Below are 12,293 nucleotides of genomic sequence, written 5' to 3' on the forward strand. Positions count from 1 at the left end.
TTTCAGCTAACTTGAATAATCGTTATCTGGACTATACACAGACTCCAAAACATGCCATGTGCTGAAAGGACTCAGACTAAGCAAGAATTACTTCAAAAAGACACAGGAAACATGAAAACGGAGTGTTTTATTAACCTGTAATTGGTTTGCAAAATAACTTGGTTGAATTTGAAATATTTGAGAAAAAATGTAAATTCTGAATTTTGATCTTAAAACGTACTGCTTCCTACTGCAGAGTCCTCAGCTCTACAAAGAAACAGTATAGATGAAGATTGCGTTTTGTCATCTGTATTTAACTGGGACGATGGCTACTATAGGTTCATCCAGTGGACCCTGTTGCTTTAACAAATCCTGGAGAGAGACAGATTACTAGTGTGACCTACATTTCTTTGGCATTATACCGCCAGCCTCTTTCTTTCTATTGGCTAGTCGATCAAAAGTGGAGGATTATGGCTCTGTGGACTTGTGCACACAAAAAGAGGATTAAAAGTGTCCTTTTAAGTTTTAATATTGTAACAGCATTCTGGCTGTGTTAATCAATGTCTTTGTTGTTTTTAGGTTGGCCCACATAAACAGTGCAGTCTGAACATTGGCTTCCGGCTTTTCCAGATGACACATTATGAAGCGCATGTGAAGGAGGATAAAAGCTAGGACAGAGGAGACATGGGGGCCCTATTGTTTGGTGTAATTGGAGTCCTGACTACCTTTGTACTGTGTTTTATCCACATGCACCACTGTCAGCCAGTCTGTAGCAGGCAGGGCTCTTCTGAATGGCATCCACAACAACATGAGGTGCAAATGAATTGGACCTTGGCAGGGAACATTTGTAGAAGCTTTTCTGAGTGTTGGGAGTCTCAGAAGGCGGACATTTCAGCCATGGTAAAATACCCACAGTTATGCCCTCTCCAACTGCAGCACGGAGACACACTGCTCATGATGGCTGATGAAACACTCCAACAATATGGCTTCAGGATCCTCAATGTGTCTAAATCCAACTTTGAGAGCTGTACAAGTACGCAAGCAAAAGACCAGTTTCTGTTCCCACATAATCTGAATGAAAGTGTGCACGTTAAGGCCAATTGGCTTATCCCGGGAAATCATTACTTCATAGCTGTTCATGATCAAGACTTCCAACTGTGCAAACTGGGCCTAAGAATAAACATTACAGTAAAAACTCAACTTTGCCAAGCGTCTCCTCTGCTCCGGCCTTGTTCTGGGAATGGTATTTGTCAAACAGAGCTGTGGGAGAGAGCCTACCACTGCAGGTGCCATCACCACTACTTTGGACGCTTCTGTGAGAAGTTTGATGTGTGTTTGGATAACCCCTGTGAAAACAAAGGCATCTGTCTGAGCAATGGGACCACAGATCTACATCACAGAGCCTATAAATGTCTGTGTCCTCCACATTTTACAGGTAAGCACAAAATACATTATATATATTTTATTATTAGAAAATATATAATATAAAAAATAGCCACTCAAATTTATTTAAAGCCTTTTTTACCACATGACAGATTAGGATAAAATAACGCCAATGGACCTCATTCATGCATGTTTTCTTTAAAAATGTTCATAACTTCCCTTTAATGAAGATGCTGAGAGAACTCAGAGTTCATAAGTAGCCAGATTTCTTCTTAAATAACAGTTGCGCCTAATTCACCACCATCCAGCTCCGAACACCACACTCTCATTTAAATTTCATTTACATAAAAATGAATTTGTACTTAGTAAGAAACGCTCTCTAAACTTTTAAATGGTCAATATGGGCTTGGCATTGTGCCATGCGAAAGCACGAGGGAGAGACTGAAGAAGGAAGTCTGGTGGAGCACATCTACAGACTACCGCTGTTTTACAGCTTCAGCTGCAGTTTAAAATGTCACTCATGAACACAGTCGTTGATGGTATATTTAAGTGACCAACATAGTGAAATAAGCAAGGACTTTCATTGTATTCATCAGGCTTGTTCTTAAGAGTGCTACTGACTGTTTGAAGGATTTATTCTTCCAGAAAAACATTTTCAGTTCAGCTTCAGAAAACATTTTGTGAATGCCAAAAATAATTCGTAAGAAGGCCTTAAGTACAAATTTGTTCGTAAGAAGGCTTCATGAATGATGCCCAATGATGCAATATTTGCATAGAGTATTTGCATGCACAGCTGTCCATCAATGAAACACATAATGGAAAATCTGAAATATTTAAGACATTTATTTATATTATCTCAAATATTAGTACAGTACAGTTCAAATACTATTATTTTGCATGGAAAAAGTATTGACAAGATTTCTTCTAGCTTTGACATTGATTTTGTTTTCAGGGGTGAACTGCTCTGAAATTATTGGGAGAGAGAACTGTGAGAGGATTTGTGAAAATGGGTCGTGTATTCAAGTGTCTGCGAGCTCCTTCAGCTGCATCTGTGACACACAAGACTCTGGTGAGTTCCCCTCTACTCCGGGTTGTAATAACTGCAGCAATTGTATTTGTTTATAACCAGCAATTAGCAGTAGACTGCAGTGAGTTGAATTGCATTGTCTACATAACTATGACAATAAAGATCAACATTTAGCATTATATTTTATTATAATCATCTTCACTAAATAGAGCTGAAACAAATAATCCGATTTATTGCAACTGTCAACTAAATAAGTAATCAAATAATTGTTATCTGGACTGAACAGACTTAAACCGTGTGTGACTTGTGAAGAGGTTTTATGTCTCAGATAACAGTAATTCTATGAGAAAGAGACAGGAATATAAATGTAGTGTTTTTTATCAAATATTGTGTGTGTATAGTTGTCATAACAGTGACAAAATCTAGTTTAACTTTAATAATGGTATATTCATGTGTCTTTTGAGATCTAGTGATTAATCAAAATAATAGTTGTTTACAAAACCTATACTACACAAAAACACAATCCTATTGACTGAGCAAAAACCCCAAAGGTACACTTCTGCAGCCCTTGTCGTCATTGTGTACATAAAATAAGATCATATTTGTACAACCTAAAAATCGTAATTATGTCCAAAACAAAAATCTAGCTGTGTGCAACAAGTCTGCACAGTGTGTCTAAGCTGTATGTTTATTTTACGTGTGTGTTTAGCTAAAATATTATGTCTCTAATATGCGTGTTGTACTTAGTCGTTAGTGTCTTCTTTGCTATTTAAATTGCATCTGATTATTTTGGCTAGAGCTAGGCGTGGAGACTTCATAATGACACACTACCTCTTCAGCCATTAGATAACAAATCTCCACTTGCTCCAGTATCAGAGCTAGGTTAATTACTGTGACACACAAACAAGATGCAAGTCTGGCTGCTGCCCTCGATATCAGTGTCTGCTGTACAACCAAGGTGCAGTGAACCTTCTCAAGACAAACTCCAGGTGGCTCCTCGGTGATTCATTGTCTGGTTGGAGCACCATTTGTCCTGGCACCATCCGTGATCTGTCATAGCTTTGTATTTCCAGTTCCTTTGTAGATGAGGTTTGAAGGTTACGTTGTCCACAGCTTCAGTTTGGGCTGTTTTGCATGGAGTTTAGCAAAAATACCAAAAGAGAATAACAGGGCACATTAGGTCTTTTAATTTAGTCCCCAGTAATTTATGTTTTTTTTTTTTTTCTAAAGGGGACGTATTACGCAAAACCAAGTTGTAAGCTTCTAACCTTGCTACGGCACTCTTCCCTCTTCATTAGATTACCCAGTTGTATTGTTATTGATGAATGTGTTTTTGAATAATCCAGTATTTGAAGCGTGAATGCTTGGAAATTTCTTGTTTTCACCTCCCCCCTTTCCCCTCCCACTAGGCCTATCACGAGAAACACTATATTACTTCAGTATTTGATAGCTGGAACTATATATTTTGGGCCTCAGTATTTATCATGAGTAGAATTTCTTTGCAAAAGTTGAGAGATTTTTGCTAATTTGTATGTAATATGATAAGATTTGAGCCGTAGAAGATAGAATAAATACCTTATATGGTTAATTATTTGTTAATTCTGCTGTTTATTTGTTAGCGCTCAGGCTTTTAATGACACTGTAAATTTAAAAATAGGTTTACTGGGACTACAATATATTGTGCGTCAAAATTTGCTATTGTGACAGGCCCACCGCCCACATGCTTGTACTTAGTTGCTCTGATCATTAAGCTGTTTTAGATAAAAATGTGGTTTAATGAACAAAGGGTAAAATGATTATCTACTTATGTATAGTTTACTACATGTACCTGAAAAAATAATGTCTTTAAATAGCTGTGGTTTTGTCATATAATAACTAAAGTCTATGTTTGTGCCAAGTAAAGTGGCACAATTTGGAGACTTTATGCAGTAATTTAAAATCGATGTTATTTCTTACAACTACATTTATCTTTTATAAGCTGCTTGAACTGTTTACTTTGGAGATGCAGTTTGAATGTTTCTTTGTCCTACGTTTGAACGTTATATTTGCCTGTGGTTACAGTGAATACTCAGAGGAAGATGATGATATTTTGTTATACTAGTTCTCTGCTCGAAAACCAAGCCAACCAAGTCTATTTTAGCTAGAGATGTCGCTTGTTCTAATGTGCTTTAATTGGTGATGTTGTGAGTAGCCGCTTCCTCTCCAGGCGTCTGGCACAGTCCTGGTGTCCTGCTGTCCCATCAGCTTCTTGGGAGTTCTGTGGAGCTGGAGTTTCCTGTACCTCCGGCTGCAGTTGCCTCATTAATCAAGTGAAGTTAGTGGCTGCTCCGGCGCTGGCTGCCCTCACAGGCCAAAGTCTATGCGCACAGAATAATGAGCCAAACTCATGGGACGTTTCAAATGAGATTTTCTTTTGATTTGCCTCCTCTGGATCGGCCCAAGGGTGTTTGTTGTGGGTTGTTACCACCGTCTGAGGGCAATTTTCATTTAGCGTAAGGTGTTAATTGTTTTGAAACTTTGGTTGGTTGTTAGTTGTAATATTAGATCCTTGAATTTCAAACATTGTATTGTGGATATTAAAAAGGCTAACTTTAATATAAATAACATAAATAGCTACCATTTCGCCCAGTGTTTGTCAACCTTTTTTGAGTCATCCAACAAAATGTTTTACATTGACTCAATTTAACAATAAACTGTGTTAATAAAGGTGTATGCCACTCTGTCTGGCTCTAGGGATTTTGTAATAGTGGACATGTTTGTGTCTTTTTTGACTCTGATGTTTGTGCAAATTACCAGTAATTGCTAATTATTACTTTAAATAATAATCCCTCAAGGCACACAGGCAGTTTCCCCTACACACTGGTTGAGAATCTGTGAATAGCGTATCAATTTTATATGTCTGTTATACAGAGTTTGCACAGTACCTGTTCCACACTGTATGTTGATTGTGCTTAAAATATCGTTGTGGTTTTGACATATGATAAGACAAAGAAAGGAACAAGAAATTAAGTTACACATTGAAACAAAAATATATCTTAGTAGAACACATCTACTTAGTCCAAGTGCACCTAAGTGTATGAACTTCGAAAGTGAAAAGGACACTCTGAGCGCTGTGTTACCAAAATATTTCAGTCTGTATAGGTCCAACTTTAAGACAAAGCTCACTTTCTTGTGGACAATAAAAAGTGCAGCAGAAGGCAGGCTTGTACTTGTACTGTGCACAGTAAGATTGATGCCCACAGAGGAGGCTAGCTGAGGCCTTGGGGACCTAGGCGCTTGTATCAGCAGGGGATTAAAGAAAAATATGCAAAGAAAGATGTGCTGGTAAGATAAATGTGTAGGGCCCTTGTGAAGAACACAAAACTGAAAAGGCCCTTCTGGGAATACCATCAAATTTTGCTCACCTTGAACTGGCTACAAATTCAAGCTAAAATTATCCTTTACCATCTTACTATACAATATGGCACTATATGGCTGTACTTTCTATTGTACTGTAGTTTCATAACAAGTCACAAGGTTTATGATCAGTGTCTACAGAGAAAGGACTTAGGAAATGAGAACGTATCATTTCTAAAATCCCATGTAGATTCACAATGGCAATCACAATTTACAGAATATATAAGAACATGTAAGCGTTTATATAGTTTTGAGTTAAAAATCTTAAAAGTAATACAATATGTAACATTCCCCCCCCAAACTATACATTATATCAGATAATACTTCTCATGCTGTGGGCAAAATTAAAATAAACAACTTCAATCCTTTTATTGTTGTTTATATAGTATTGAATTGCAGAACTCAAAATATATAATAATATTGATTGGAAAGCAACATCATTTGTAAATACATCCCACCAGTAGAGTGTGAGGTGCAGTTGTGTTAATCCCATAAAAGCAGGGAGGACTGCCAAGCCTCATTATGATGCTTATCCATGACTTCATTTATATTTCATGCCATGTGTCCCTGACATCAGTGGATGCCAGCACCGATGGATCCGCTACCGCACAAACATTCATATAAACACACAGCGTGAAGCACAACATCCGGAGATGCAGCCATTGTCTGTCTCAAGGACTGAGCTGTTGGAGGGCACACACCCAGAGCTTTGTTTAAACCTCCCTGTGAGCACCATCTTTGTCTCATGCCACATGTGAACCCAATTATTCACTGTGTCTCTTTGTAAGACATATGCTCAATTCTGGTTTAGCTGTTGCTATTTGACATTTCTTTTTTTTTTTTTTTACTGCGTAAAGGGGTAATAGTGGCTCTGCAGTTGTTTTATAACCACAAGGTTGCTGGTTTGAATTCTATGCCTGTTGATTTTCTTGTTTTGTCCTTGGCAGGGCATTCACCAACAACACTAGTGTGAGAGTGAATGTACAATTGGAGAGCAGAATAGCTGCAGTATGAGCCAATGTTTCAGTCATTCTGCCCAAGGACAGCCGAGGCCACAACAGTAGTAGACGAAGACCTCTGGATTATGATATGATTTGAGCAGTTTAATCCAAGGTGTTTAGGGTCCAGCTGTGTTCAGTGTCATATTTGTGGACATTCACTTACATAACCTAATTTGTTGTATGTGGCTCTGCAGTTTTATTTGGATATTTCTCTTTTTAAGTCTGGTCTGATCTTATCAATAACACTGCTTTACTGTCCTATTTAAAGACGATATTTTCTAGTTCAGTTTATCACAGTGCGGTAGAGTGATTATTTTTCAGTGTTGTGTCGATTGTTGACTCTTTGACACTCATTTGCATACAAAGAAGATATGAACATCACTAGCCTCCATGGAGCTGTTCTTTGGTCAGAGATGACGATAGTTTCCTTCATCTGGTTGAAATCTCAAAGAAAATAACTGATTTTATATTGGTTTGCTGTTGCATGCTGGTTCTTGCAATAGTGGATTTGTGCTGTCATCAGTCAGGGGCTGAGATAAGATCTTGACAGCTCAGCTTCGACAGTGTTTATAGTTCATTTTACATGGTTATGAGGAGATTTGTTTGGCTTGTACACAGGGAGAGGAGGAAGGCTCTGCATCGCTCCCACATCTAGAATGATTAAACATGTCAATCTAGGCATCCTCAGTGAATTATAAATCACATCACAAGCGTCTTTCTAGACATTAACTTGCTTTGAATCGCTTTGATGCAATTTCATACTTGTCCCCTGTTAGTTTTTCCTATTAGGCACTTAGAGTTAAATAGTTTTAGGCATATTAAGTTAGCATGGCGATGGCCTCAGCTTGACAATGTTTTGCTGCAGTGCAATTCCCTGTTCTGAGTAAAGTGTAATAATTTAATCTGGTCTGTTTATAGAAAAGAAAATAAACAGAGAAATCGAGTTCTTTTTGCCTTTGTATTAGCAGTGTAACTGAGTAAGAATAAATCACTCTATACTATTGTGAGATAAGGATACATTTACTGGCCTAAACAAGCCATTAATTTGTTTTTGTCCATTTTTCACTAGATAAATAATTGTTGGGATTCAGTTGTTTTAGAATTTACAACTCATTTATACTGTGTCATTTTTGGTAGAAGTTCTGCCACCTGCTTGCTTTACCTGGAATGTTCCACATAATGGCATTAAACTTATTTTTCACTTGGAGACAAGCAGACTAGTTAGTTAAGATAAAGGTCAGATCTGTGGGGAAGCGACCTCGGTCCACTAAATATTTACAAGTGTTTTTGAGCAATGAAAAGACCTGTAATTGAATAAATACAAAAGAGATACTTTAATGCCGTACTGTGGAACATTCCAGGCAAAATAATAACATCTCACTTTGCAAACACCTAAAGTGACATACTCTACCCTTAAGAAGTAGAAGATCCATGATTCAGCTTTGTTTTGCCACTGTCTTTCCACTTTCTTTTATACATTTATTTGCGCTAATATACTGTGTAATGGTGACTTACTAATCAATATATCTGGTTTAAATATAAGGTTATGGGCCAGATATACCAGGACTAAGCATGTCTTTGGGGTTATCCCAATGTGAGAATAGCACATTTCTGCTCTGTATTCCCTCTTGGACAAAGCTGTATTATTATTTTGTCGTCTGTTTACAGGCCCACCTTGTCGGCAGAGGAAGCACTCGTGTGATCTCAGTCCCTGCAGTAACGGAGGCACGTGTGTGGAGGGACCCGGAGGATTGCTGTGCCTTTGTCCAGAGAGATTCGCGGGCGTCCGCTGTGAGTCCCACACCGACTCAAACTGCTCGTCTTCAGCATGTCATCAGGAGCTACTGTGCACTGCAGGAGTGCGTGTGAGGACTGAATATCCCCTTATTTATTTTATCTCTGTGGGACATAAACAGGGTTTGGCACATGGAAATTAAAATTCAGTTTTGAAATAAGATCAAATAGGTTCAATTTGAAGGCTGCAAGAGCAATTAATATTTCCTGGTGAAGATGAGCGGAGAAGAGAGAAAGCTGCTTTGGATAGGATTGAACGACCCAGTGCATATTTAAGTGCCGGCTTAAAATGGGGCCCTTCAAAAGCTTTTTGTAATGGGACACTGGGTGTAATTTTCACCTTTCACTGCAAATGTTATTGTGGTCATACATTTCACAAAAGCTTTGGCATTCAAGAGGCTTCACACAGAGAACTACAATAATGGTCTAATTGTCTTATGTTGACCTTTGAGTCTCCAAGCAGCACATTCGTCTTTCATATTTTGCATCATTAAATTTGAATACAAATGCTTAACGCACAATAAACAATAACACTTTAAACCTAAAATCTAATATAAATATCAGCTTAAATACAGCTTATTTGGTAAGATGATGAGGTGATAATTAATATAACAAAATCTTCATTAAAAATCTTTTAAACTATGAGTTTTTAAAAAAAAAATCTTTATTGTGATGTTATTGTGATATCAGCTACTTCTAGTGCGAGTTTAATTGGATTTCAAACGTCTAACTAAAAATGATTATATATTTCAGTTGTGCATATGTTTAAATACACGATACTAGTGCTAAAAGGTAAAAACTGCTTAACATCAACATCTGCTTAATATTATACGTATAATAGCCGAATTACTAGTGGTTACAGTTAATCAACAATTCAGTTTCATAATATAGATTGTATCATTGTTACTTTTTAAAGACAGCATAGACATTACAGTATTTTATGACCTATTTGTAGGTGATAGTTTTTGTTTTTCTCCAGACTCCTCAGTGCAGCCGTCAGCACAACCTCTGCAGCTCTTCACCATGTCTCAACAATGCCACCTGTTTGTCCAAGGGAAGTGACTACATCTGCAGGTAAAAACAAAAAGTAGAATACTCGGCTTTGAAGTCACAGAGATCACTGCATAATGATAATACAATACAATATAATACAGCTGAACGTAATACAACATAATATAATGAACTGTATAACCTTTGTATAACCTTCAGGCTCAGTCTCTGAATGAAAGTTGTATTCTTCGGAGCTTTGCAACTGAACAAAATAAGAACTACCGAAGTGATAACAGAAAAACCTTTCTGAGAGGCCAGTGTTTGGTGGAGTAACCACTAAGACACTGACCCTGAATAGGCTCAGATGGAGGCAGAGAGCAGAAAAGCAATGCAGTATTGTTTCTCATCAGGGTTTTCCACAGTGAAGCGGTCACATAGTGATTTAGTAGATAGTGTATAATATGCCCATTCTCTTCTTGTTCCCACCAGAAACGACACTGGAACTGTAGTGGACTACATAGATGCATTCTAATAACCAGACATGCAGACAGTGTGCAAGATTTGACTATTCCCTATAGTTTGTAGGCAAAGCCAAAGCATACACCATTACTGCCTTCTATTCTTGGATATCAGTCAGTTTTCACTGGAGAATTATGCCAAATTTAATGACAGTGTATTGTACTTCTAAGGAGTTACACATTACAGATTTATGACTAATTTTATTGGTTTGAAAATGCTATATTCAGTGAATCAACCTATTAACATGTTTTATAAGCTTCATTTCTGTCTTTGATGCTCTGTGCCCCCTCCGTTTGCTCACCCTTCAGAGAGCTATCACAACACAATTGGCGTGCATTTCTCAAATGAAACTACTGCACATTGCATCAGGTGTGTGAAGTGGTAGTGTAATGCTTCATGCTGTTGTATATTTATGGAAAATTATGACGCGTGAGAATAGGTGACATAGGCTTGCGAGTTGAGCATTGGACAGAATCATACTGCTAAACGTAAGGAGGGTTAGAATAGTGCACGAGAGAGATGGCAAGATTACTCACACATGCATGGACCACTTATAAAACTACCACAGGCATATTTTGGATAAGGCAACGTCATAATATGGTAAAAACCTCCAAAAGTCAATTTTGCCTAATACTCCTTTTTTAATGACTTACATTCAAATTTAAGTGTACACTACGTGCATTGGTTTTAACTATTTGCTGCCTGAAAACCTGTCATGCTGCAGGCTCAGAGCAGATCAAAGTGTGCTTTTGATGCCTGATTCCTATCACACTCATACACCCCACTTCTTGCTTAAACCAGCTCCTGCATTTATATTAGACTCACCATCCACATAAAAAGTTTAATGTATCATGTCAGCCAAAGAGTTTTCATCTGTCCGGCTTGAGTGTTTTTAATTTTTGATTGGTTTGTACGTTCTGAAGATGTTTTAAAAGTCCTCAATGGTTAATAAGGTGTTAATAAATGAGAGGAATAGGAATACTGATGGGCAAAGTCTCACCCAGACTTTGTCAGGACTGCCTCAAATGGTTAGTATATCAAATCAAACTTTCAAATCAAGCACTTTTCATACATAGCATGTAACTCACACATGCACACCCACACACACACACACACTTTCACTCAAGCTGGGTTTCCATCTTTCTTGGGGACATTGCATTGGCTTACATTCATTTTCCCGAGACTGATCCTAAATTTAACCATAGTTAATATGTGCCAAAGTGCAACCGAGCCCTAACCCCTTTTAACCCATATCTGAACTTTAAATCATGTTGTCGATCTAATAATAAAGGATTTAAGTCATGGAGACCTAATCCTTTTTCCCATAAGGTTGGCAGGTTCCCATGATGTGTGTGTATACAGATTTTTTTGTCCCCATGATGTGATAAATCTCCATCCACTCACACACACAAAATAATGGACATAGAGAGAATTAGTCTGAGCACAAATTAACCAGCTGATCTTTGTAAAATAAAGATTTTGCTGCTCAGTTAAGAACATTTTGTGTGAGTATTTATTTTAAAAAACATATAAATAAACTTGTATATAAGCAGGAATGTTTTCTAATCTTACTGCACAGACAAAGTACATTAGGCAAATCTTTACAGTAACTCAGACACACATGCTTCATAAACAACAATTACTGTAGCTCTCTAACTATCAATTTGGCAGTTGAGGTCAGACTGTAATGGACACACGTGGCCCTACTTCCCAAAGAGGTCATAAAGAAAACCACATTATGTCCCAGTTTATCTCGTAAACAAATCAAAATGGCTTGTTAGGTCGGCAGGCTCGGGATGAATTAATTTTGACGACACCGACTTTTCCTCTCAACAGATGTCTGAGAGGATTTTCCGGGAAGAATTGTGAAGAAATAATTGACTACTGCAGGCTGCTCAATATCAGCTGCCTAAATGAGGGATTGTGCTTGAGCGTAATTGGTTCATATCAGGTAAGTAATTCAATGTTTGAGCCATAATGAAATAGTGAGGGCCAGACAAAATATGACCGGCGCAGCGCCCTATAATGCTGCAAATGAAACTAACACAAAATGAGTTCCTTCTACCTTTTGTTACTCTAATCACTACGTCAATATGCAAAAATCTATGTAAACTAAGAGGCTTTGTTGTCGTTTAGGATAATGTGACTTGTGTGATTTTGATACTAGTTTATCAATGGCTATCTGAGTTGTATTTATTTTATTT

The 12,293-nt window shown here is 37.6% G+C and overlaps 1 protein-coding gene across 1 annotated transcript in view; it reads left to right on the top strand.

Annotated features, from left to right (window-relative positions):
• The first annotated feature begins 663 nt into the window (after positions 1 to 663).
• eys (eyes shut homolog) overlaps positions 664 to 12,293 on the top strand; it is a 139,806-nt gene continuing 128,176 nt past the window's right edge. The window contains exons 1-5 of the mRNA XM_033979314.2: positions 664 to 1,414; positions 2,315 to 2,431; positions 8,455 to 8,651; positions 9,560 to 9,654; positions 11,926 to 12,040. Of these exons, the coding sequence (XP_033835205.1) occupies positions 664 to 1,414; positions 2,315 to 2,431; positions 8,455 to 8,651; positions 9,560 to 9,654; positions 11,926 to 12,040 (1,275 nt within the window). The remainder of the gene's footprint in view (positions 1,415 to 2,314; positions 2,432 to 8,454; positions 8,652 to 9,559; positions 9,655 to 11,925; positions 12,041 to 12,293) is intronic.

The sequence above is a fragment of the Periophthalmus magnuspinnatus genome, chromosome 15 (genome assembly GCF_009829125.3).
Source record: "Periophthalmus magnuspinnatus isolate fPerMag1 chromosome 15, fPerMag1.2.pri, whole genome shotgun sequence".
NCBI classification, from domain to species: domain Eukaryota; kingdom Metazoa; phylum Chordata; class Actinopteri; order Gobiiformes; family Gobiidae; genus Periophthalmus; species Periophthalmus magnuspinnatus.